This window comes from Galleria mellonella, unplaced genomic scaffold (genome assembly GCF_026898425.1).
Source record: "Galleria mellonella isolate WM207_F2 unplaced genomic scaffold, CSIRO_AGI_GalMel_v1 utg746, whole genome shotgun sequence".
Lineage (NCBI taxonomy): Eukaryota > Metazoa > Arthropoda > Insecta > Lepidoptera > Pyralidae > Galleria > Galleria mellonella.
The window spans coordinates 2,492,567-2,519,542 of NW_026442148.1; the positions used below are offsets into that span (position 1 = coordinate 2,492,567).

At 37.5% G+C, this 26,976-nt stretch overlaps 4 protein-coding genes across 4 annotated transcripts in view; 1 reads left to right on the forward strand and 3 right to left on the reverse strand.

The window, feature by feature from the left end:
• Positions 1–6,868, reverse strand: part of LOC113510226 (talin-1) — a 135,915-nt gene extending 129,047 nt beyond the window's left edge. The window contains 1 exon segment of the mRNA XM_052901070.1: positions 6,592–6,868. The gene's annotated coding sequence lies outside the window, so the exon portion shown is untranslated.
• On the forward strand, positions 369–17,250 carry LOC128202081 (craniofacial development protein 2-like). The gene is made up of 2 exons (XM_052901071.1): positions 369–1,245; positions 17,132–17,250. Exons 1-2 carry the CDS (start codon positions 369–371, stop codon positions 17,248–17,250), a joined length of 996 nt encoding a protein of 331 aa, XP_052757031.1.
• A 3,405-nt stretch (positions 17,251–20,655) lies between these two features.
• LOC113520950 (retinol dehydrogenase 11-like) lies at positions 20,656–21,531 on the reverse strand. Its single transcript, XM_052901072.1, has one exon. It carries the CDS (start codon positions 21,529–21,531, stop codon positions 20,656–20,658), a length of 876 nt encoding a protein of 291 aa, XP_052757032.1.
• Positions 21,532–24,533: 3,002 nt separating this feature from the next.
• LOC113511383 (trypsin epsilon-like) lies at positions 24,534–25,572 on the reverse strand. The gene has a single exon (XM_026895009.3). It carries the CDS (start codon positions 25,427–25,429, stop codon positions 24,578–24,580), a length of 852 nt encoding a protein of 283 aa, XP_026750810.2. The 5' UTR covers positions 25,430–25,572; the 3' UTR covers positions 24,534–24,577.
• Positions 25,573–26,976: the final 1,404 nt, after the last annotated feature.

The following is a 26,976-nucleotide window of genomic DNA, read 5'->3' on the forward strand; positions in this document are numbered from 1 at the left end:
TTGGGAAGCGTTTCGTCAGCGGGCAGCTGAAGTGCTACAACTATTAATATTTAGTGTACATAAACAAATATACAGTTAAATAAAACATTAAAATATATAATAAAATATTACCTATATATATATATATATATGGGATGTCCTCTCTATTAATCTGTCCGATTGTGGAGTAAGGGCATACGGGTACGCAACCCCGGCCTCCATAGCTACTACAGTTACAAAACCTATGTCCTCTCCGTAGCTGTAGTATCCCCCATTTTTCCTATAGTTCCTTTCCACTTATCACCTCCTTTCCTTATAACCTATTCCTTTCCCAATGTAACCTATTTCCTTTCCCTATCCGATGTTAAGAAGAGCAGTTCTTTTTCAAAATGATAAGAGAAATTAAAACGCAACTACCCCAGGAGGGTACCGGCACTGCCGGAGAATCCGTCCCTGAGTGCAACTCAGGCAGTCCCATCGTATCTGGGGGGGACAAATTTCTCATCGACGGCGATGCGTTATGCCACGGGTCACGTCATGTCTCCCCTGTTTCCCCAAATGGCAAAAAGAGGGCAAAGGAATGCCAAATTGCAACGATGAATGTTTGTGGAGGTATGGATAGTAAAATAGACGAAGTATGTGAGATGATGAGTGAAAGAAGAATTGATGTATTAGGAGTAAGTGAAACAAAAAAGAAAGGCTGCTCTATTACTACTTATGACCGATATACTGGGTACTGGTCTGGAGTTAATGACTCTGAAAGAAGCAGCCAAGGAGTGGGAGTTATTTTGTCAGAGAGAATGAATGCATCTGTTAAAGAATTTGAATTTGTAAGTCCTAGACTCCTCTGGATACGACTGAAAGTTGGTTTGACCCGTATTTTTCTCCTTTGCGCTTATGCCCCGGGTATGTCCAAGCCACCAAAGGTCAGAGAGGATTTCTGGGATAGTGTAAGAGAGATTATGACTAAATGTAAGGAGAATGAAAGAATTATTTTGATAGGTGATTTTAATGGCTGGGTGGGAATCCGTCGCGATGGATATGAAAGGAATTTAGGAATGTTTGGAGATAAAAGAGTGAATGAAAATGGTGAAAGTTTATTAGAAGTATGCCTGGAGAGAAATCTGGTGGTGACTAATACTTTGTTTAGTCACAAACTGATTCATATGTATACATGGCAAAGGCAAACTGAGAGAAGTATGATTGATTTTGTAATTGTGGATGAACGATTGAGAGCGAAAGTGAAGGATACAAGAGTCTATCGTGGTACGAATGTCGGAACCGATCACTTTTTGGTGATATCGAGAATAGGTGGCTTATTCAATAAATGGCGACATCGTCCACGTGTTCGTATGTCAGAAATAGAAAGAGTAAGAGTAGAGAGACTGACAGAAGAACAGGTTCGAAATCAGTATCAAGAAAGATTGAATGAAAGATTTAGAGAGCTACTGAAGAAAGATAACTATGAGATAGAAGAATTTTGGAAGGAATTTAAATGCGGAATCTTTGATATAGCTACTCAAGTTTGTGGTGTAAGTAAGAGGAAGGATGTTAAGATGAGAATGAATGTATGGTGGGATGGCGAAGTGAAAGAAATGGTGGCTCTAAAGAAAAAGGCATGGATGGATTTGTTAGCTACCAGAGCTAATAAGAGAATGCAAGGTAATGTAAGTGACATTGAAAAAATTGCAAAAGAGAAGTATGATGTAATGAAAAAGAAAGTTAAAGAATTAGTAAGCAAAAAGAAAGAGGAATGTAAGGATGAGTATGAAAGGAAATTCTCTAGAAATTTTCGAGCTAATCAAAAGCTTTTCTGGCATTTAGTTCGAACAGCTAGAGGTAAAAAGAGAGATCCGAAAATGGGCGTGATAAGGGATATGGATGGTAATGTTATCACGGAACAAAAGGAAGTCTTAGATCATTGGAAGAGATATTTTGAAAGTTTATTTGAACGTGGAAGTGAAAGAAATAATGTTGAAAATGAAATAATGGACGAAGAAGTTGACAGTGAAAGTGATATAAGTATGGATGAAGTAATGAATGCAATGAAGATTATGAAATTTGGTAAAGCAGCGGGATTCGATAGAATATCTGCCGAAATGCTTAAAGAAGGTGGAGAAATCATTGTAGACCTGCTGTGTCTGCTGTTCAATAAATGTTGGCGGTCCGGTTGTGTTCCAGGTGACTGGAGCAAAGCTGTTATTGTGCCACTATATAAAGGCAGCGGGTCACAGCAGGAGTGCAAAAATTTCCGCGGAATAAGCCTTCTTAGTGTTGTAGGCAAATTGTATGCTAGGATTTTGATTAAAAGAGTGATGAATGAGACGGAAAGTAAAATTTGGGATGTGCAAGCAGGGTTTCGAAAGGGTATGGGATGTACGGATCAAGTCTTTTCCTTAAGGTGCATAACAGAGAAAACCTTAGCTCAACATCAGAAGGTTTTCTGCGCCTTCATTGACCTTGAAAAGGCTTATGATAGAGTGGAGAGGAATGAACTGTGGTCAACACTGGCAATGTATGGGGTGAGCAGCCATTTGATACGGGCATTCAAATCTTTATATAAGGATTCAAATGCCTGTGTCAGAATAAATGGAGTCTATACAGACTGGTTTGGCATTGAACGCGGTGTTAGACAGGGCTGTGTAGCGTCTCCTTGGCTGTTCAACCTATTTATGGACAGTTGCTTGACCGATTTGAAAGGATCTAATTGTGGATTCAGGATGAATGAGTCTCTGTTTAAGACTCTTTTATACGCCGACGACCAAGTACTTTTTGCATCGTCGGAGTATGAATTACAACAAATGGTGACTATAATGAATGAAGCGTATGCAAGAAAAGGTATGAAAATAAATGCGAAGAAGACGAAGGTAATGGTTTTTGAGAGGAATGAAAGTTTAACGGCATGCCAGATTATGATAGGAGATGAAAAAGTAGAGCAAGTGAGTGAGTTTCTATATTTAGGTTCTTTGTTTACGAGGGATGGGAAGTGTGACAGAGATATTGAGAGGAGAGTAAAAGCGGGAAACAGTGTTAACGGTGCACTGCTCTCGATTATGTCAAGTAAAAATGTATCGAGCAAAGCTCGCCTTGCTATAATTCAAGGAGTACTGACACCAACACTCATGTATGGAAGCGAATCGTGGGTATGGCAGAAGAAGCATGAAAGTAAGATAAATGCTGTACAGATGAGAGCTTTGAGAAGTATGTGTGGTATTACTTTAAAAGATAGAGTAAGAAACAGTGTGGTTAGAGAGAAGTGTGGACTGAAAGACGATGTAGTGACAAAAATTGAAAAAGGAATGTTGCGTTGGTTTGGTCATTTGGAGAGGATGGATGAAAGAAGAATTACGAAAGAGATTTATCGAGCAAGAATGAATGGAGATGTCGGTAGGGGCCGCCCTAGACGGACGTATGTCGACCAAATAGGCGACGTGCTGAAGAAGGGCCAAATTAAAAGTACCCGTAACCGACGAGCGTGTATGACAAGATTGATGAATGTGGAAGAAGCGAAAGAGGTTTGTTTGAATCGAAGCATTTGGCGTTCCATTGTTTCTGCCTACCCTAATGGGAGACAGGCGTGACAGATATGTATGTATGTATATATATATCCAAAAACAGGTTTTCAATCCAATTCAATTAGACCCCAGATATTGCAATAGAAATACAGTGAACGTTCTATATAAGCAACTCATTTGAACCAGTTTTAATAAAAAAAAATCTTATTGGGAAAAGTTGTTTATAGGGGAAAAAAAGAAGTACAAAAATACTTACTGTCTGAAAAATATTAAGAGTAGAATAAATAAATTTGAGTAGAATAAATAAAATATAAAGAATGTTGTTTATAGAGAGCATTTACTGTAGTTGAAAAAATGTATTTTCTTTTACTAGGGGGTCCAAAATGGATAGACATTTCAAAATTGGGGGAAAGGTATTGTCATCAATATACCTAAGCAGGTTGACCTCCACACAGTTCCCTATAGAAACCATAATGATTCATTTTTAATAAATTCATCATGGCGGGTCAACTGACCTGCTTCATCCTCACCTATCACCTCTCACTGGTGCCCCGCCGGTGTATACCGATAGCGCGGGTCCTCCACCCCTTACCATTCCATTATCATCCATAAAAGGGCTTCATTTGTGTATTTTAAAACTGATTTTTATAATAATCTGAGCCATTGTTACATTACATTGTTTTGCTCTCTGCCATCACTGTGCTAATTATTTTCTTGTTTTTTTTTTTTTGATGGATGAAAATGATATGGTAACCCCGCCTGCGCTAATGGGATACACCGATTGAGCACCAATGAAGGGTGATAGATGAGAATGAAAACAGGCCAGTTAGCCCATCGTGATGAATTCATCAGGAATTAACCATGATAGTTTCCAGGGGGAACCGCGAGGAGGTCGACCTGGTTGGGTATATTGCTAGCAATGGGATTCTCAGTCTCTATTACTAACAATCCCTTTCCCCCTGTTCTTATTGTGTTAATAAGCCATTGTAGTAGGGGTGAGTAATATATAGTAATATCTATATACTGGTCCAATGATGAATAAGTCTATTATAAAAACAATTATATTAATAAATATGTATCCCACTGATATGGATGATTACCTTTTTCTGCCATCAATTAAATATACCTACAAAGAAACACATTGTTCTTGGACTAGTTTATTCAAGAATACTTCAATTGGTTGTACTATTTTTATCAATATGAAGTTTGTGGGGGGAAAGGGATTGTTAGTAATGAGATTCTCCCTGAAAACTATAGTGGTTAATTCTTGTTCAATTGGTCACTGTGGGCCAACTGACCTGCCTTCATCCTCACTTGTCACCCTTCATTGGTGCCCCGCTAGCATATACCGATATCGCAGGTAGGGTTACAATTCCATCATCACCCATTAAAAAAAAAAAATTAAATTTGTAAAGACAGTATATGAGGGTTATAGGCCTAACTAAAGGTCCAGCAGTGGACGGATAATGGCTGAAACGATGACAATGTACTTTGTGATAATTACTTAATTCATTCACATTTTTATGGCAAACTTTTATTTGAAAAACCCAACACTTGAATTTCTCACCCTTCCTTCTCGTCTGAAATTACATTCTGAGCTGAGTGGTAAATCATGAAAAAAAAAACTATTAAAAAAATACTCATAATTAAAATATACTTGAATAAAAAATACTTTTATTTTATTTATTTTAATAAAAATAAATATTATCTAATATATCAATCAGTTGCCTTCATTTTAAAGTTATCATTACATTTGAAGTTATCATAAAATTTGAGGGATCATAATTATAAAAAAAAAAACAAAACTTTGATTGATTGATCTTTAGAAAAAAACATAGAATAACAATCAAACAATAATACTTGCTTTTTTAAATTTTATTAAATAGTTGGTAAGGTAATGTACATATATAGGTAAGGAACCCTGGAAGAGCAGTTTCCTAACACAGGTACTTAATTATACTTAAAAGGAGACTATAGCTCATAATTTTAAAATACATAAAGGATAAAGATTGTTATTATTAGTTATTGCAGTAATAAAGTTTAACATTTTATTCATAAATATGTATTTTCATATATATTTTGGCAATTTCAAAAATCACTTGTATTTTATGAGTATAACAATATTGATCATTCTTTTTGCAAGATTTCAGTATATTTAATAGGTAGCTCCATGTTTATAATATAGGTATTACTTGATACATATATATAGTTTATTAAATGTTAGATAACCGTAAGTATAAACTTAAGTAGGTACTTATAATAAACTAGTAATTATTCAGATATGCCATTAGCGAGATATTAATAAATTATGCAATTAAAATATTATAAAACCACAAAGCAGGAAGTAAACATTTTATACAGTTTGTGCCTAATTAGATAACTTTATAATGTTCGAGTTTTAGGTTCATATTTAAAGATTTCACGACTTGAACGCTAACTGATATCGAAGAAGCTCGTACAAAAAAAAAATCAACAGTATCAAATCAACTGTTCTTTACTAAAAATCTATTTAAAATTTGTGATGTCACTTCGACTGATGTAGGCGCAGCACAACCAAGGCCGCAAAATTTAACACATTAACATTTTAATCTAATAAACCCATTAAATCTGTAGTTAACAGATAAAAGAAGACATTAAAGTAGAAAGCATTCAGTGCATAGGTATATCTACATACAGCTAAATTAAGGAATATTTTTTTTTCAAGACTAAATTCTGAGAAGTAGTGTCAACAATAACATACAGCCAAATATTTCTAATAAGAATTAATTCAAACTTGAATGATATAACTACTAAAAAGTAATACTTGGTGTAGAACACGTATATCGATGGAATTAGGTTACAGACGGACAGCGATCGATATATTTATATGAAATCCTGAAAAGCTCCAGCCACAAGATGGCGGGAATATAACCCGACCGGAATGAGGTGAACGGGAGCATTAGGAAATGCAACAATACTGACGCAACCTAAATTTGGCTGGGTTATACGTCTGATCGCACAGATGTAAGATTTCCCATTTCCTGGCAGTTTCTTGTAAAGTTCACAGGTTTGCGAATAATGTATATGATAGAATGTGTCGTTAAGATATTTAACTTACCGTTTTTTTTCTCCGTCAGTGGTTAAAACATCACAAAACACTTATTTTTTTACACAAGCACTCACACGCCCATACAGTATGTAACAACATCACGAGTACTACTGCGCCATCTGGTGCGTTACCAATTAAACTGCATTAATCACCTGAGACTACATTCACACCAGTTTAAGTAAATTTTAATTTAGTGATTTAGTTCAATAATTGGCTAAGATTGTTTAAATTTGCTTTGCTAAACAGGAAAACTGAATGAATTGCACAATTAAAGTCCAAATTTAGGAATAGACACTGTTAAAACAAGGTTACGTTGACAGAGTGAGAGAGTGGACAGTATTGATTTTTCGTCCAGCTGATTCACAGACGAGTTTCGATTCGCATAGCGCAATCGAGTTGAAAAACACAAGTTTGACTCATAGTTATTTCTGTTCTATTTCGGAGTACTATAAATTCATTGTTAAACGTTGACCGTAAGGTATGCTGTGTTGGTGCTACCATTTTAGGATAGTTGCTTAGGTGGCGAGTTGTTTTCTTCGGAACTGTCGTAAGTTGCGTTGGCTATAGACAAGGTTTTCGCGTAGGCTCAGACGCTCAAATATATTTATGTACATGCATAACTACAGAAAGCTAATCATTAGTTTCAAGCAGCGTCCGACCTACTTCTGATTGTGTCAAACATTTATATTATAGGTGCAATAATGATATGTTCTTAGCTATAATTGGTATCCACTAGTCGTTTACGAAGGATTTAGTCCAACCAAATAGGATCGATATCTATGTACTAAGTCCAGTATTCAATTCATTTTTTTTTTGTTACAAGAAAATATGTGTGCGGTTTAAAATTTGTATGGGAAGAGAGCAAAACAACAGGCAGCAACATTTTAAAACAATCATTAAATTCGGTGCAAAATTGGTGACGATACTGTGACACGCCTATCTATTTAGTATGAATTAGAACTAAAATCTGAACCTTACCTGTTTTGAGTCGAAACATTACTTTTGAATCCATATATAGACTCTAAAATGCATGCCCTTAATCTTATCAATTGCATAAAGAATTATGAAAATCGATACACAATTGACATAAATAATGCGTATTAAAAAAAAACACATACACTCACATTTGAATTAAGAACTATTTCTTTTTTAAAATTACTTAGAAATCAATAGATAATTTTAAAATGCTTACAAACTAAACCCGCCATAAACTAAAATTTCATCCCAACCATCTGGACGAGTGGCGGTCCTCCACCGTGCGTTTTTCAAGGCACTCTCTTCCACGCACAACCACTCTTTGGAATCAACTTCCAGCAGCAGTATTTCCGAACTGTGAAAATGGAATGGTACCCCCACCTGCGCTATCGGTATACGCTAGCGGGATACCAATGAGAAATAAAAGGTGAAGCTGAAAGCTATCGTTACGAATTAACAATAATTAACTACAATAATTTCTCAGCGGGAATCACGTGACGATCGACCTATTAATAATCCCTTTTCCCTCGGAGTGTGAAGATCTTTTTTTTATGGGTGATAATGGAATGGTTACCCCACCCGCGCTATCGGTATACACCGACGAGGCACCAGTGAAGGATGATAGGTGAGGATGAAGCAGGTCAGTTAGCCCATCGTCACGAATTCAACAAGAATTGTTCACGATGGTTTCCAGGGGGAACCACGTGGAGGTCGACCTGATAGAGCATATTGGTAGCAATGGGGCTGTCAAACTCCATTGCTAACAATCCCTTTCCCCCCAGAGTGTGGAGATCGACCTAATACAGTATATTTATTGGCGAAGCAGTTGGACAAACTTACTGACAATCCCCATTCCCTCTCTTTTCGACAAGGTTAGACATAATGGCATGCTGGCTAGTAGATACGAGTACCTAGTTTTTTTTTATACCACTGAGGTGGCAAACAAGCATACGGCCCACCTGATGGTAAGCGGTTACCGTAGCCTATGAACGCCTGCAATACCAGGTGCATTACGCGCGCGTTGCTGACCCTAAAGAAGTTAGTTAAGTTAATCTAGTTACATGGGATTGGACTATCAATGTACAAAAGGTGTCATTGAATTCAGACACGTCTCTTGCCATCCCTCTAAAGTCTACTTAAAGAACTTATTAAGTTATCCACTTAAAGTCCACAAAAGAACTAACCAGCTAGGAACTGGCTCTGACGCTCAAATTTTTTAATAACTTAATTGAACTAAAGTGCACATCAAGGTTACTTAGCCTCTAGGGAGGAAAGTAGGCAGTAACAAATGAAACGGGCCGATTTTTCAAACATTATTTCTTAAAAACGCCTACTAAAAAAATTATAGCAAAATAATTTGTAGAAACAACTACTTCTGTTACAGATACCTACGTATTTTTAATATTAATGTCTTAGACTAGGGGGAAAAGGATTGTTAACAATGGAGTTTGACAGCCCCATTGCTAGTAATATACCTTATTAGGTCGACCTCCACGTGGTTCCCCCTGGAAACCATCGTGAACAATTCTTGTTGAATTCGTCACGATGGGCTAACTAACCTGCTTCATCCTCATCTATCATCCTTCACTGGTGCCCCGCCGGTGTATACCGAAAGCGCGGGCGGGATTACCATTCCATTATCACCCATTAAAAAAAAATTAATGTCTTAGACTAATTATCATTTTCCTAACCTTATCCCAATTATTATTTGGGGTCGCGGTGATATGTTTTTCTCTTCCATTCTCCTCTATTTGCAGTCATTTCCTCATTTACTACCATTTTGACCAAATCAAATTTCATACAATCCATCCATATCTCTTTAAGTCTCCCTCTTTTTAATGGGTGATAAAGGAATGGTAACCCCACCCGCGCAATCGGTATACACCGGCGGGGCACCAGTAAAGGATGATAGGTGAGGATGAAGCAGGTCAGTTAGCTCATCATGACGAATTCAACAAGAATTGTTCAAGATGGTTTCCAGGGGGAACCACGTGGAGGTTGATCTAATAAGGGCATATTGCTAGCAATGGGGCTGTCAAACTCCATTGCTAACAATCTTTTTCTTTGCTTGCTTTTTCGCTAATGAATTTGTTCATTAACGTAAAAAATATTAAATCACCAGATATCGCCGCAACCGCAACTTCGTCTGTGTAAACGGGACACGTATATTGATTTACATGTTGCAATTTTTTTTTTATCAGAATTGAATAAGTGTATAAAATAGCATAGATGAAAATTAAATAAAAATCGTATATTATATGATAGATTTTGACGATAATCTACCGCAAATCAAAATTGAATCGGTAAGACTGAATCGCGACTCGACTAGTTGAAAAGAAATATAACAAGATATTTTACGATTAATATCGAATAAAAGGTTTCGAAACAATATTATAAAAATAATTAAATTACATTACCAGAGGGAAACTTTGTACAAAAGTCGATTGCTTGGGTACCTCTGTCCCATTTGTGTTTCAATCGTGAAGCAGCTGTGTTTGCATGGCTGTGTTTCGGTTTGAAGGGTGGGATATGGCGTGAATTTACTGGGTACAGAGGAATAACACCTGAGTCCTCAGGAATGGTTGAAAAGTATCATGGGCGAAACAGAATATTCTGTTATGTCCATGATTAATATCGAATAAACGGTTTCAAAACAATATTATAAAAATAATTAAAAAAAAAAACATTTACAAAATCGTAATAAATTCGGACTCGATTGTACCAATTTAGATAGTAGATTATAAGGACAAACTTCAGAGCAAATCTATGGGATTTTATTCACCTGCTTAGACACCATATTAGGAATCCTTACAATCCAGCAGAAGAGCATGCATTGACGGATATAGAAAGAAGGAAGTGAGACTCACCGACTGGGCTAATAATTCTATATTCTTTATTGTACACACAAAAGCTTATTGAAATGTAAAAACAAACATAATAGTGGCACAAAGGCGAGCTTATCTCTAATAGAGATTTCTTCCAGCGAACTCAATATGAGAAAACTGACAGTTAATTAGTAGTTACAGTCACACGTGTGTACCAAGCGACTTAAATGTTATAGTTAAAATAAATAAATAAAAATATATATAAGTAAATACATATAAATAGATAGATATATATTATATATAATACACAGATATAATAAGTACGTACATCAGCATTGTGAGAGGTGATAATTCTTCAGACGGGGTTTTAAAATCCCAATGCATGGGCTATTTTTTTTTGATGGGTGAAAATGGTATGGTAACCCCGCCTGCGTTAACGGGATACGCTGGCGGAGCACCAGTGAAGAGTGATAGATGAGAATGAAAACAGGCCAGTTAGCCCATCATGATGAATTCATCAGGAATTAACCATGATAGTTTCCAGGGGGAACCGCGTAGAGGTCGACCTGGTTTGGTATATTGCTAGCAATGGGATTCTCAGTCTCCATTACTAACAATGCCTTTCCCCTCCGCTTGTGCTATTTCTAATTTCATGAGGAAGTGTGGTCCATAATCTAATCTAATAATGCCTCTGTAACGCTTCAGAAATGTTCGCACAAGCGCGGATTAATTGTTTCCATGCCATCACTCGTAAGAAAGTTACGTCCACAGTGAAAATAATGTGGAAGAGTGATAACACCGTTCTTAAAATGATAGCTGAGGATGTGGATGCACCTGTGATAGGGCATTTGGTCAGGACGATGGCTGAAACACAAAACAACCACGCCCTGGATGCACCTGTGATAGGGCATTTCGTGAGCACGATGCTAAAACACAAAATAACCACGCCCTGTTTTGTCGCCGTCCTGACCGAATGCCTCTCATTATTAAATTTATTAAATTATAACCTTTTCCACTAACATAAATATTAAGTTTACTTCTAACAAAATAGATTTTGTTGTCTGGAACGGAATGAATTTAAAATTTGAAAAACCTTTTTGTAATTCGGTTGACTATTACCGAAATAACGCCATCTGTTGGGGAGTAGAGGAAATCGATATTTATATGTATAAATATAAAAATAAAGGTGAATCAAAGGTAATGAATTAGTATTATTGATTATCTCCAATTACACAACTGAAAGTATTTTTTATTAATGATATGGAACATATTTTAAGACCAACCAAGAGAAGTTTTTTTTTTTTTTTTTACAACACAGGGGGCAAACGAGCATGCGGCTCACCTGATGGTAAGTGACTACCGCCGCCCATGGTCACCCACAACACCTACGGCATTGCAGGTGTGCTGCCGGCCTTTTAAAAAGGAATATGCTCTTTTCTTGAAGGTTATGTTGTCGTATCGGTTCGGAAATACTGCTGCTGGAAGTTGATTCCAAAGAGTGGTTGTGCGTGGAAGAAAGTGCCTTGAAAAACGCACGGTGGAGGACCGCCACTCGTCCAGATGGTTGGGATGAAATTTTAGTTTATGGCGGGTTGTACGATGGTGAAAATCTGCAGCAGGTATCAATCCGAACAATTCTTCAGAGCACTCCCCATGATAAATTCGGTAGAAGATGCACAGAGATGCAACATCTCTACGCAGTTTCAGTGGGTCGAGCCGGACAGTAAGACGCCGATCGTCAACAATTCGAGCTGCCCGACTTTGAATGCGGTCTAACGGAAGGAGTTGGTACTGTGGCGCTCCTGCCCACAGGTGAGAACAGTATTCCATGTGTGGCCTCACTTGAGCTTTATACAGTTTCAGGCGGTTTTCTGGCGTGAAATACCGTCTCACCCTATTGAGCACCCCCAACTTTTTGGAAGCTATCTTAGCTTTTTCCTCCAGATGACCGCAAAACTGGACGTCGCTAGATATATCGACGCCAAGAATCCCCAGACTCGACTTATTATCAAGGGAAGTGCCCTGAAAGTGAGGTGATACGACAAACGGTGTCTTTTTTGCGGTGAACGCGCAGACTTGTGTCTTCTTAGGGTTAAAGTGAACAAGATTGCGTTCACCCCAGATCGAAACTTTATCGAGTGAAGTTTCGATTTCAGACACAAGTCTGTTCCGGAGCTCATCGGTATGTGCCCGCGAGATCTTTGCATGACCGGTGTATAATGCATCTCCTGTACTGTCGTCCGCATAACAATGAATATCACTGATCTGTAACATATCATTGATATGCAGAAGAAACAGTGTCGGAGATAGTACACAGCCTTGCGGGACACCAGCATTCACAGGTTTTAAGTCAGAGCATGCTCCGTCGACTACGACCTTAATGCTACGTTCCTTAAGAAAGCTGGCGACCCAACTGCACAATCTCGCAGGCAACCCAAACGAAGGTAGTTTTGAGATTAGTGCCCTATGCCACACCCGATCAAAGGCTTTCGCAATATCCAGACTAACAGCTAAGGCCTCTCCCTTATTCTCGATTGCCACTGCCCATCGGTGTGTTAAATAAACTAAAAGATCACCAGCCGAGCGTCCCCGTCGAAAGCCGTACTGGCGGTCTGAGATCAGCTGGCGATCCTCTAGGTACCGGAGCAGTTGATGGTTAATAACTGATTCCATGACTTTCGAGAATAAGGAAGTGATAGCTATGGGCCTATAGTTAGCTGGATCTGAGCGGTCTCCTTTTTTAGGGATCGGATGCACCAGAGCAGTCTTCCAAAACTTTGGGACTGCAAAGCAAACGAGTGTCATTAGGGGCAGCATAGTGTGTGTACTGTACTTTTTTTTGGTGTCAATTCTTGTTATGGAACGATATTTTAAATTATGATTGTCAGTATATTATACGAAAAAAAATTAAAAGTTGTTTGTTGATAACTTAAAATGGTCGGATAGACCGATTTGGCTAAATTCCTCTAGGTACATGCCCGTAATAATACGAATATGTAGTATTAAAAAAAATTGGGACAAGTCAGGATCTGTTCTATGCGTGGTAGCGTCAACTAGTTTTAAAAATAAAACATAATTCGAAATAAGAACTCCGTGTTGTGTTCTTATCTCGTAGTGTTGTTACAGAATTACTTACTGTCATATAACAGATAAATATCTAAATATCTCTCCCCCGCGAAACTATGATAAATTGCGTGAGCAGCTACGTCCGTCTCTCTTTCACATTCGACTTTCTCGGGATTAGACAAGGACGGAATTACAGTTATGAATAATTTTATTACACAAGCTAGGGGTGCGAATGTTTTGAGCAATCGCGTGGATTGTGCTATCACTTAGATTGGTATTTTTTTTTTACATAGCGAGGGGACAAAATGCTTCAAAGTTTAGATTAAAATGTATTTGTTCGTAAACTGAGATAATTTAATTTGTTTGTGTCGGTAGTTTTTAGAATTTATGGTTTAAAGATTTGTTTTAGTTTTCGTAGTAATTTCCAGATTGGTGGCGCGGCTGGCTCTTTTGTATAGATGATAATGGAAAGTTAACTCTACTGAGCAGTTCTTTTCAAATGAACCGCTGAGTCACCTCTTATGGCCACCATGCGTCATCAACAGGGAGTTCTCACCCTACAGCTAGAACCTATGTAATCATGTACAGTGTGATTTTGAGGAGTTTTCTTCCATGAAGTCTCAAGCTGTGAAACTAGGTTTTACTAATACTTCAATGGCGGAATTATTCAATTTTTTTTTATGTTTGTTACTCTATACTTCCGTCAGTTGTAAACCTTGATTTGGATTTTTTTTTTTTTTATTTGAAAAGATATACATATTGGTCCTATAGAAAAAAATTATCGAAATGAGGTGAGCAGTTCAGTTTTTAGATTAAAAAAACTGGTTTTGTCACAGATGGCGTGAATTTACAGGGTACAGAGGAATAACAGCCGAGTCCTCAGGAATGACAACGAAGGGGGGTATCATGGGCGAAACAGTATACTCTGTTTTGTCTATGGTACTGCTTATGTCTATAGGCGACGGTTACCACTTTCCATCAGGTGGACCGTCAGCAAAAAAAAAGGTTAAGTCGATTTTTTGTGGGATAAAATCTTTAATTGTGTGAAAGAGTGATAAACATTGATCCAACTTTATCATAGACTTGGTATAACGTACTTACGTTTCTCTAAGAGCCTTACAAACTTTCGCTTTAATAATAGTAGGATTTTACTAAGAATCCAAGTTTTTTTTAATGGATTAAAATAGCATTGTAACCCCGCCTGTGCTATCGATATACACTGGCGGGGTACTAATAAGGGATGATAGGTGAGGATGAAAAGGCAGGTCAGTTACCCCATCGTGGTGACCTTAACGATAAATTAGTCACGATAGTATTCAAGGGGAACCGCGTGGAGGTCGACCTGATGCTATCAATGTACCCTATATTGATAGCAATGGAAACTAAGCTCCCCATTACTAACAATCCCATCCTCTCTATGAATCCAGGTTAGGTAACCGCTTACCATCACACTTTAGTACTAAATATGAAAAACATATAAAGACTTTACAATACAATACAATACATATTCTAACATAAATTTAAACCAAGTTAGGCAGAAAATTATTACATTAAATATTCCATATTTTACAATCTAAATTTTCAACGTAACTTTTTTTATTGATCGATCAAATTTCCCGCCTAAAACTATAACATAGTGATTACTTACTCTGTGGCAAAAATTTAAAACCTTACAGATAGAGTAATTCATTTTTTAAAAAACATCGCTCTATCTGTGGCCATCGAATATACACGGAGATTACTCCCTAAAAGTCAGTAAATTATAATAAATATCCGAGATACGGTGCAGTTGGAGAATGCCGGAGTATGGGCCATTAATTTTATCACGTCGATGCTACGACGTATCGGCCGTGCTGAGGGGTTTGCTGCGCTCCCCCGCTGCTTGCAGTTTCCTGATCGAATACAGATATCCAAGATGTAGTATAGATACATATAAATCGTAATGTCTGACAGTTCATTGCTCTTATCATAGAATCTCTACATGTCCGCTTTATACAGTACCCATTCATCTTATTTTTCCCAATATTCTATACTTAAAAGTTATTTAAAAGAGAATTCTTAGGAATTTAGTGAGTGAGTTTCAATTTTTTATTCTGCATAGTTATATGTACTTATTATATTAAAATTTATTAATAATAATAATAATAAATTTATTTACTCAAATATGGGTATTACAGATGTTACATTAATAGGTTATTACGCCTCCATATTTTACCATAAATGGCGTGCAAATCTTCTATTTTATTTACAATAATTTTATTTACTAAGATTTTGGGTATAAAACATCTGATCTTATAAATTAAAAGTACCTTACAAAATCTACTTAGGTCAAGCGTACAAATATTGAAAATAAAAATTACAATGATTTAGTTTTAAAACTTTTTGTAGCATTTAAACATTACGAAATAATATAATAATAAAATAACATTAATTAAAATATTAAGGATAATACAATTAAATTTATTCAGTCGATTAGTTTAAATAGTAAAAATAAATAAAAATTGGATATCAGACGGTTAACAATAAAAATGAGATGTACTAATAAAATTTTAAATTTTAAATTATTGTTGATTTTCAACCGACTTCCGAAAAAGGAGGTGCTCAATTTGATTGTATTTTTGTTTGTTTGTTACCTCAGAATCCGTCATTTATAAACCGATTTGGAAGTTTTATTTTAAGTCGCTTAATAATACAGTATGTACGATGAGATGTTTCATGCGTTAATTTTAATTATAATTGTGAGTTTACATGTAAATTTTACCATTGGGGGGGGGGGGGGAGCGAGCCAGGAGTTGCTACGACGACGAGTAGTAGGACGACCAGACCACGACAACACCACGCCGGCATACACAGACCAACAGTGTATGCCGGCTGCAAATCCAGCGACCCGGAGGTCGTCGCCTCCGGAGTAGAAGCCGGAGTAAAAGGGTACGTCCCGAGGCCCCTACCTCGCCCGCCCACACATTATTTGGCGGGCAAGGAGAAGACCCTGTTGTTGTAGAACGACCCCCACTAGATAGAGCAATGCATTGCAGGGAGTCAGCGGATGCAGGTGGCGCAGGACCGTTCCTTATGGCAGTCTATGGGGGAGGCTTATGTCCAGCAGTGGACGCATAATGGCTGAAATGATGATGATGTAAGATTTGCTTAGACAGATTTTGTTTTGTTATTTGCTTCGTTTTGAAAAATGTCAGCTGTAATCTTCACAAAACCATATCGAATATAAAAATCGTCGATAATCGTGTAATATCGTCACCAAAAAAAAAAAAAATCCGGATGAATCGAGGACCTTCTTTTTTAAAGTCATTAAATACACATACAATTGTGCATCAACTTTTTTACAAACTCAATATTTATGTAAAGAAAATAACAGCTGAGTTTCTTGGCTGCTCTTCTCAACTGAAATTGCATTCCAAAACTGTAGAATCAATAACGCCGGATCAGAGATTAATGCTCTACAAATCGCAAATCCGGCCCCACATGGAGTATTGCTGTCACTTATGGGCCGGAACACCTAAATACCAGCTTGAACCTCTCGATTCGTTGCAACGACCATAATAAAAATATGATAATAACAAAATAACTATTTAAAAATGCTTATAACTAAGTTTACATTAATAAAAAATAAATTTATTTATTATTTTTATGTGGTAGATATGTTGTTATTGTCATTCCAACTTCAGTGCACGACCCTTTCCGATTTCCGATACGGTTTCGAGCAAAAGGTTGTACCGTCACGCGTCACCGGCGGTCGGTGATCGGCGGCCGTTCGGCGAGGTTCGGCGCGACGCACGACGCGTGACCGCGAAAATCTGTACAAATAGCTTCACTAAATCCCTTACTAGCAGGGGTTGTTGCAGATGTAGAGTTTTACTGGAATGTTCCAGCATTATCAGCAAACTGCGTGTGGTCCCCGCATAGAACGGGCCACCCCTTTCTTTCCTGTGGACGTCGTAAGAGGCGACTAAGGGATGACACAGGATGGGCAGCAGCGTCCCTCTTAAAACATTATCAAAACCTAACTGCGGTTGTCGACCCGCCTTCCAAGCGTGGCAACTAACAAAACTCCCCTTTTAATTTTTTTTTTATACCTCTGACGAGACATTTACATACAACATAGACAAACAGGGTTTTTTATGGGTGAAAATGGCATGGTAACCCCGCCTGTGCTATCAGCGTACGCTGGCGGGGCACCAGTGAGGGATGACAGGTGAAACTGAAAAAGCAGGTCAGTTTTTTTTTTATAATGGGTGATAATGGAATGGTAACCCCGCCTGCGCTATCGGTATACACCGACGGGGCACCAGTAAAAAATGATAAGGTGAGGATGAAGCAGGTCAGTTAGCCTATCATGAAGAATTCAACAAGAATTAGTCACGATAGTTTCCAGTGGAAAACACGTGGAGGTCGACCGGATAGGGTATATTACTAGCAATGTGACAGGTAGCCTACATTACTAACAATCCCTCCCCCCACCGCGTGGAGGTTGACCCGATAGGGTCTATTGATAGCAATGGGGACTAACCTCCCTATTACTGGGGGGAAAGGAATTGTTAGTAATGGGAACTGAGAATCCCATTGCTAGCAATATACCCAACCAGGTCGACCTCCTCGCGGTTCCATCTGGAAACTATCATGGCTAATTCCTGATGAATTAATTCATCATGATGGGCTAACTGGCCTGTTTTCATTCTCATCTATCACCCTTCATTGGTGCTCCGCCAGCGTATCCCGTTAGCACAGGCGGGGTTACCATACCATTTTCACCCATCAAAAAAAAAAACCTCCCTATTACTAACAATCCCGTCCCCCCAGAAATACAGGGTTAGGACAAGAACCAACAGCATTCTGAAAGTAATAGGCGAGAAATATAACTCGCCTATCGTTACGCATTTCATTCAGATGCTGTTCTAGTCGGTTGGCTCACAACAGAGTGAACTGCTTTAATTAAATGTTCACTTTAATTGCTTTTCTTTTTTTACTAACATAGTTTGTAAGGAAATTGTTACTAATAAAATGGTAGATAGATAGATAATTTATTTACATTACTTACAGCACACAAATTACAATAAAAACATACACATGATACACAGTAAAAGAGATAAAAGAATGAAAAACAAAAAAAGCAACAAAAAGAAAAAACAAAAAGCAAAATATATAAAATAACAATTTCCTTTTATTCCCTTCATGTGTGTGCCACAGTAATACAAAATGGTCACAACTCAGTTTATTGCTTTGCCCTCAAAAGAGCAAAACACTGATATTCTGTTGTGGCCAAGAGTCAGTCGCGAAATTCCTCATTTATGGACCAAATTGTAGTTTGAATAAATTTTTTTCATACAACTTAGAATGGCAAACAAGCTGACGGCCCACCTGATGAAAAGTGGTAGCCGTCGCCTATAGACATGAGCAGTACCATGGACATAACAGAGTATACTGTTTCGCCCATGATACCCCCCCATGCGTTGCCATTCCTGAGGACTCAGGTGTTTTTCCTGTGAACCCAGTAAATTCACGCCATATCCCTCCCTTCAAACCGAAACACAGCCATGCAAACACAACTGCTTCACGGTTGAAACACGAATAGGACAGAGGTACGCAAGCAATCGACTTTTGTACAAAGTCACCCTCTAGTATTTATATTAATATAATAAAGTATTTATATTATTATAGTGGCGGGGATTAGATAATATTATTTAATAAATATTTCACGTCTGTTTGTCCGTCCGTATGTTGTAGTAAACGGTCACTTCCAATTGTTATTTATATCTACGTGAACGCATCTCTCCCAAAATCACACTCATACACTTAAACGGATAAGACTGTTTGTCAATATTTGTCACCGGGTCGCGGTCAGAGTCAGAACGGACGAAATCTCTTACATACATCTAAGTGTATATACAGTGACATTCTTCTAATTGGATCATATTATACCAGAGGGTGACTTTGTACAAAAGTCGATTGCTTGAGTACTTCTGTCCCATTCGTGTTTCTATCGTGAAGCAGTTGTGTTTGCATGGCTGTGTTTCTATTTGAAGGGTGGGATATGGCGTGAATTTACTGGTTACGGAGGGATAACACCCGAGTCCTCAGGAATGGCAACGCTTGGGAGGTATCATGGGCGAAACAGTATACTCTGTTATGTCCACGGTACTGCTCATGCCTATAGGCGACGGTTACCACTGTCCATCAGGTGGTCTGTCAGCTTGTTTGCCATTCTAAGTTGTATAAAAAAAAAACTTTTGGTACTTCAGGTTATATTATATTTATATTATGTTTCACGGTTAAAACACGAGTAAGACAGAGGTACTTCTGTACAGTCTGCCTCTGTTGGAGAGAAGGGATTATTAGTAATGGGAACTACTAGCCCCATTGCTAACAACATACCCTGTCAAGTCCACCTCCACGTGGTCCCCCTTCGAAACAACCATGCTGAATTCTAGGTGTATTAATTACGATGGGCTAACTGGCCTGCGTTTTCATCCTCACCTATCATCCCTTACTGGTGCCCCGCCAGCGTATACCGTTACCGTACCAGAGATTCATCGTGGCATCGATTAAAAAATTTTATTGAACTCCCTTTAAACTTAACTTTGCTGGTTACTCTGTTTTAATCCTAGAATATTATATTTGCTCTTCTACAGTTAATTATTTGTTATAGTTTATTTTATGTATTTATTAATGTATATATATATATTTATTTATTTTACATACTTTGTGTGTGTTTATATTAGTCTTATTATACGTTTATAATATATGAATATATTATTACTTTATATTTCCTTAATTTATTAACGCATCGTCTACTTATTTCTCTGTTCGCCCAATACTTGACTGATATAGAACACCGTCCGGTGTTAAGTCCGCCAAATGTACGTAGAATTTCTTTGTGCACTAAACTTTTTTTTTTATACTACTGAGGTAGCAAACAAGCATACGGCCCACCTGATGGTAAGCGGTTACCGTAGCCTATGAACGCCTGCAATACCAGAGGTATTACGCGCGCGTTGCCGACCCTGAAGAAACCTTTTTACCCCCCTTTTGAAGAACCCCATGCTGTAGTCGTTTGGGAAAACCTCGGCACGGAGCTCATTCCATAACCTGAGTGTTCGTGGGAGAAAAAATTCCTGGAACCGCGTAAAACGCGGTTTTAGAGATGTTTATAAATAAATAACTTTAAATAAATAAATAACTCCCACTAATAATTTTACTTCTTACAATCTACATTGTCATCATATTTAACCATCTTAACGGATAGATCAAATAGCTGCCTCCCGAGTGCCCCTTTCACTCTCCAAGACATGGTACTTTGAGCGCAATCCACAAAATATTTACCAGTCACTTCCGCCCCTTCGTCAGTCACCGACAGATGTATAGTCGTCTGGGCACCTTCCACCGCACTCCTGTAGCAAAACCAGCACAAAAACCTGAAGCATATCCCATAAAGTGCGTTCACATTCCGGACTATACCGGTATCTACAATCCCAGGGTGAACAGCGTTGACCACAACTCCAGTTCCTTTCAAACGCCTCGCTAAATCCACAGTAAACAGTACGTTACAGAGCTTGCTGGTCATGTAACAATTTATATCAGTATTATACTTCTCATTTATAGTCCCCAAATTGATATTTGCCAGTAAATGCATTATAGAACTCGTGTTTATTATACGACTCGGCTGTTTCTTTAGTAAAGGTAGCAGAAGCAACGTGAGAAGAAATGGCCCGAAATGGTTGACTTGCAGGGCTTCAATTATCCCATCTTCCGTGTAATTATCTGAGTTACTGGTTACTCCAGCATTGTTTATCAGAACGTCTAACCTATCTTCTGTCTTTTTAACATCTTCGCAGAATTCTCTCACGGATTTCAATGACGCTAGATTTAGCAGCTTAAAGATGACTTTGTGGTTGGACGTTTCGGATATAATTCTGTCCCGGGCAAGATTGCCTTTCTCTTCACACCTGCAGGCGAGTATAACACGAGCTCCTTTCGCCGATAGTGCTTTTGCGACCTCGAATCCAATTCCTGTATTTCCTCCTGTAACTATTACAACCTTGCCTGCCATCGAAACATCTGTGACGCACATTTTTACATTAAGACGAAGGTATATCCGAAACAATAGAAGTATTGTTATGAAAATTATTATCAATACAAAACTCATGTTAATATAAACAATATAAAACCTAAAAATTGTTTCCTTGCAAGCAAATGTATGTAATCTTTTCGTTCACACCGATACTTTAAAACAAGTAAATGCAGTTATGTTCTTGTTTGGCTTATAATATGGAGAGAGGTCACCGGGTGGGGATATAGGCCGTGTATTTTATATTTTAAGGTCCATTAGTGAAATTAAAATATTAAAATGTCGAGTAAAACCTTGATTTAAAGTGCGGTTCAGCCGTCCGGTTTCGCAACAAGTAGTTTTTTGCTTCACAGAGAAATAAACGACAGCTTTATTTGTTGCAAATTTAAAATGAAATCAACACGAGAGTAAAGACTATCGTTTGAAAGTTGAATTTTGAAAATCCGTCCGGTATTGGCAATGTAATAGCGTAATATACCAGTACCTACGTGCACTATATACGATAATTGAAAATTATGTTCCACAAACAACAAAGCTAACTTCAACTGTAACAAACCAGTTATTATGATTTCAGAACTAAACTACTCAATGGATTTTGATAAAATTTCTACGGGACTAATCTGTAAGTATATCCTTTTAGATAAAAAAAGAATTTTCGAAATCGGTTTACAACTGACGGAGTTATGAGGTTTTTTTTTTAATGGGTGATAATGGAATGGTAACCCCGCCCGCGCTATTGGTATACGCTGGCGGGGCACCAGTGAGGGATGAAAGGTGAGTACAAAAGCAGGTCAGTTAGTCCATCGTGACGAATTGCACTAGAATTAACCACGATGGTTACCAGTGGGAACCGCGTGGAGATCGGCCTGTATTACTAGCAATGGGTCAGTTAGATCCCATTACTAACAATCTATTTCCTCCCAGAAATTATGAGGTAACAAACATAAAAGAAATACATCTAGACGAGTGGAGGTCCTCCACCGTGAGTTTTTCAAGACACTTTCTTCCATTCACAACCACTCTTTGGAATCAACTTCCAGCAGGAGTATTTCCGTACCGATACGACAACATAACCTTCAAGAAAAGAGCATATTCCTTTTTAAAAGGCCGGCAGCACACCTGCAACGCCTTTGGCGTTGTGGGCGATCATGGGCGGCGGTAGTCACTTACTATCAGGTGGGCCGCATGCTCGTTTGCCCCCTGTGTTGTAAAAAAAATACAGTCGACTTGAGAAGCTCCTATTATTATTGTATTATTAATAATATTAATATAAAAAAATGTTTAAGTTGAAAATAAAATTTTCTTTATCCAAAGAGGCTTGTTTACAAGCTCTTTTAAATCGTCATCCTTTATAATTTTACTGTTATGGAGGGTTACACCAGAGGGAGACTTTGTACAAAGTCGTTTGCTTAGATACCTCTGTCCCATTCGTGTTTCAACCGTGAAGCAGTTGTTTGCATGGGTGTTTCGGTTTGAAGGGTGGGATATGGCTGTGAATTTACAGGGTACAGAGGAATAACACCTGAGTCCTCAGGAATGGCAACGCATGGGGGGTATCATGGGCGAAACAGTATACTCTGTTATGTCCATGGTACTGCTCATGTCTATAGGCGACGGTGCTACTTTCCATCAGGTGGGCCGTCAGATTGTTTGCGATTCTATGTTGCATAAAAAAAAAGGTTCGGCGTATTATTATCAGCTAAGAAGACCTCCAATACAAAGTGAATGAGATTTGAGTGTACATTTTGAAGGTTATATCATAATAAGACCAGTCAACATGTAGTTGTCCGGATCCTACGCTGACCTAGGCCCATTTCTTATTGCAAAAGCTGTTTATTACGTTTTTGACATTACTCTACACTAATATATATAGATAATATAAAGAGGAAATATTTGTATTTTTGTGTGTATGTATGTTTGTAATGAATAAACTCAAAAACTACTTTGCCGATTTCAAAAATTCTTTCACCATTAGAAAGCTACATTCAATCTGAGTAACATAGGCTATATTTATTGCTAGAAAAGATTAGGGATCCCTACTAGAACTTTAGTAACGTAACTGAAGGTGTAAAAAATGCTATAAAATATGTTTGGTCGCGTGCGCTGCGGAAGCTATTGGTGATAAAACAAAAGTATGTTCTACAATATTGAAGAAAATATCAATGACTACAAAAAACGTCGCGATACTATATGTCCAACTATTATCGTTATGTTACAATAACCACTTTTTAAAATGTTGTAAAAATGTCATTCCGTGCGAAGCCGGATTTTTTTCGAATAAATATATATATATTCATATATATATATATATATATATATATATATATATATATAATAATTAATTAAAAAAAAATGCTTGACTAGGAAAAATAACTGGCAACTTACTACAATTTATTACGTACTAAAAATTTAGCAACTGTTTTTTCTTTTATGTGTGAAAACGGAATAGTAACTTCGCCTGCGCTATCGGTATACGCTGGCGAGGCACCAGTGTGAGACGATATCACCTATTATGAATGATGAAAACAGGTCAATCAGTACACCCCCCCCCCCCCCCTATGGAAGAAATCTATAATTATCACCGTCACAATCAGAATTTGAATTAACACAATCGGACGCTAGCAAATGATAAAAAAAAATATATTGTAAAATTGAGCGGAAAGATTTTCATAGTGAAGCAAGTGAAATAAAAGCTTGTAAATCTTATGATTCTAACTATATATATATATATATATATATATATATATATATATATATATATATATATATATATATATATACATATATATATATATACATATAGAGACAGGCGTGACAGATATGTATGTACTCGGTTAACCAATATAATATATAATATTTATATATATTATATTGGTTAACCGAGTTTTTGCAATGGATCGTTCATTTAGCAATGCATGTCTAAATTATTAACATCACAATGCGTTTATTGGCTGCATTTACTGTTGTTCGTTTTAGATTCTATTAATTTTTCAAGCTATGTTTTGCAGGATACAGTATATCATTCTAAATAGTAATATATATATATACATCATCCATAATTAGTGGTGTGTGTAGACCTCAAAATCCAGTTAGTGAAGTACGAGACGTTAGTAAATATAGCCAGTTTCACATCACAATCCCTCGGCTTCACCGCCAGCACCCCCACCACTTTGTCTCCAGTGAAAATCGGTCCAAACTCGTGGACGAAGCAATCCTCGTACTCCGTCATATCGACACATAGCAGCGACTCGTCTAGCTCCATTCCGTAACTCTCAAAACATCTGTCGTTCGTCGCTAGGGACACGTCGAATTGGCCAATGTCATTTGTCAGATACATTCTCTTATCCATTGTAGATACAGTCTTCCAAACGCTCGCTTCCACGTCAGTAACAAGTTTGTCGTTTATCACCGCTGATTTCATCGTGAAAGGATAGGAGTCTACATTCAATTTTGCAACGGCTATATCGTATTTTGGGGTCAGATTGCTACTGTTAAATTTCTCGTGTAATCGCCAGATTAAGATGGGATACGTATGGATATAATTCCTTGTGAAATCATGGTATAAGAGTACGCGGTGAGTCGCGCCCGGTTTCCTACAGTGGGCCGAGGTGACGATCCACTTCACTAGTATGACACTAGCGAAACAGGCAAAGGACCAAGTGGACGACGAGTTTCTGGTCACGGCAGCTACGTACGGAAACCTCTCGGCGATTGACAGAGAATAATTGTTTTCCAACGCAATAATACCCATTGATTTCGCCAAACTGTGAATCCTACCTCCGCGCAAGTAGTCCCTCTTTTTCTCTTCAACGTTGATCTCCGTCGCGAACTTGACCATCACACATACAGCCATGATTGCGATCACGATGATACCTGATAGAATAATGCAGGCTGGCTTCATTTAAAACGTTTAATATTCGATTGTATTCTTCGATTGACAACCACTTCGGAGATGTGGTATCTAACAGGGCGGAGTTTTTTTTTTTTCAATAGAAAAATGGCGGGAAAACTTCTGTTCTGTTTACTTTTATTTCAAAATCTCAATTAATTAATATAAATAAAAATATGTACTTCTATGTTTACAGTCCTCGTTCTAAGCTCGGAATAGTGACATTTGAAATGTCAATTTTGACATTTTATTTTTTAATTAATCTCATCTTTGATAAAGTTCTGTGTTCTAATTTCACAATGTAATATATATTGTCTCTGCATTATGTATTATATGAATTTATACATTTAATACTTTAAAAACCAGTAGCATAATGTGGTTATTTTTATTACTGATTAAAGATTATGTCCGACAGAAAAACCGATTTCAAATGTGACAAAACCAGTTTTTTTGGTCTAAAAATTAAACTGTTGAATCTATTTTGATAAAATTTCTATAGAAGCAATCTGTAAATATATCCTTTTAAGTAATATGCACGACGCACCTTTTTAGTTTCTTTTTTAATTTTATTAAAAAGATGTTTTGTTTATAATTTGAAGTCTGTGTGTCAGTTTTAATTTTGTTTCGTTCGCTTTTTTGCTCCGTTGGTTTGCTTTGTATATTTTTTATATAATTATATTATTTTTCTAGAACACCGTGTTTCCATACCAGCATACAGTCCTTTCGCCCACAGATAAAAAATAATTTCTCAATGCGGTTTAGAATGACAGAGTTATGTGGTAACAAACATAAAAAAAAATGTAACCGTATCAAGAACCTCCTTCTTTTTCATGTCGATTAAAAGAGAAATAACCACCAATTAATTAATCAATATATACATACATACATATCTGTCACGCCTGTCTCCCATTAGGGTAGGCAGAAACAATGGAACGCCAAATGCTTCGATTCAAACAAACCTCTTTCGCTTCTTCCGTATTCATCAATCTTTTCATACACGCTCGCCGGTTACGGGAACTTTTAATTCGGCCCTTCTTCAGCACGTCGCCTATTTGGTCAACATACGTCCGTCTAGGGCGGCCCCTACCGACATCTCCATTTATTCTTACTCGATAAATCTCTTGCGTAATTCTTCTTTCTTTAATTAATCAATTCCTCTTATTAAATAGAAACTCTTTTGTGTAGTCGCTACGATATAATAGTCACACCTACACAGGAATTAGAGATTTCATATTTATAAGATCGCCCTTTTTACGTCGCATATTAAAAACAGCTACATCCACCACGGCTCACAGATTAATGTACTGAACGTACCCACAAGACATAATAATAACGACCCTATGTTAATAGAGATCAGCATTGTGTAAGTACATTAAAAAGACACAATACAATCGGTCAATTTCGACACACTTCCGTTCCGGTTGCGTACAAAACGCGCGGATAGTAAAAACCTCAAATACAGCTTCTGATGGGGTGGTAAGCATACGGCACGCCTTTTAAATATTCTGTATTCGACTACTATACTATTCCTCGCCCTCCCTTAGTCTTACGACTATAAA

Coding starts and splice junctions, on each gene's coding strand:
- LOC113511383 (XM_026895009.3), bottom strand. CDS start 25,429: ATGAAGCCAGCCTGCATTATTCTATCAGGTATCATCGTGATCGCAATC.
- LOC113520950 (XM_052901072.1), bottom strand. CDS start 21,531: ATGTGCGTCACAGATGTTTCGATGGCAGGCAAGGTTGTAATAGTTACA.
- LOC128202081 (XM_052901071.1), top strand. CDS start 369: ATGATAAGAGAAATTAAAACGCAACTACCCCAGGAGGGTACCGGCACT. Junction 1,246..17,131: donor GGATACAAGAGTCTATCGTG/GTACGAATGTCG, acceptor TTCCAACTTCAG/TGCACGACCCTTTCCGATTT.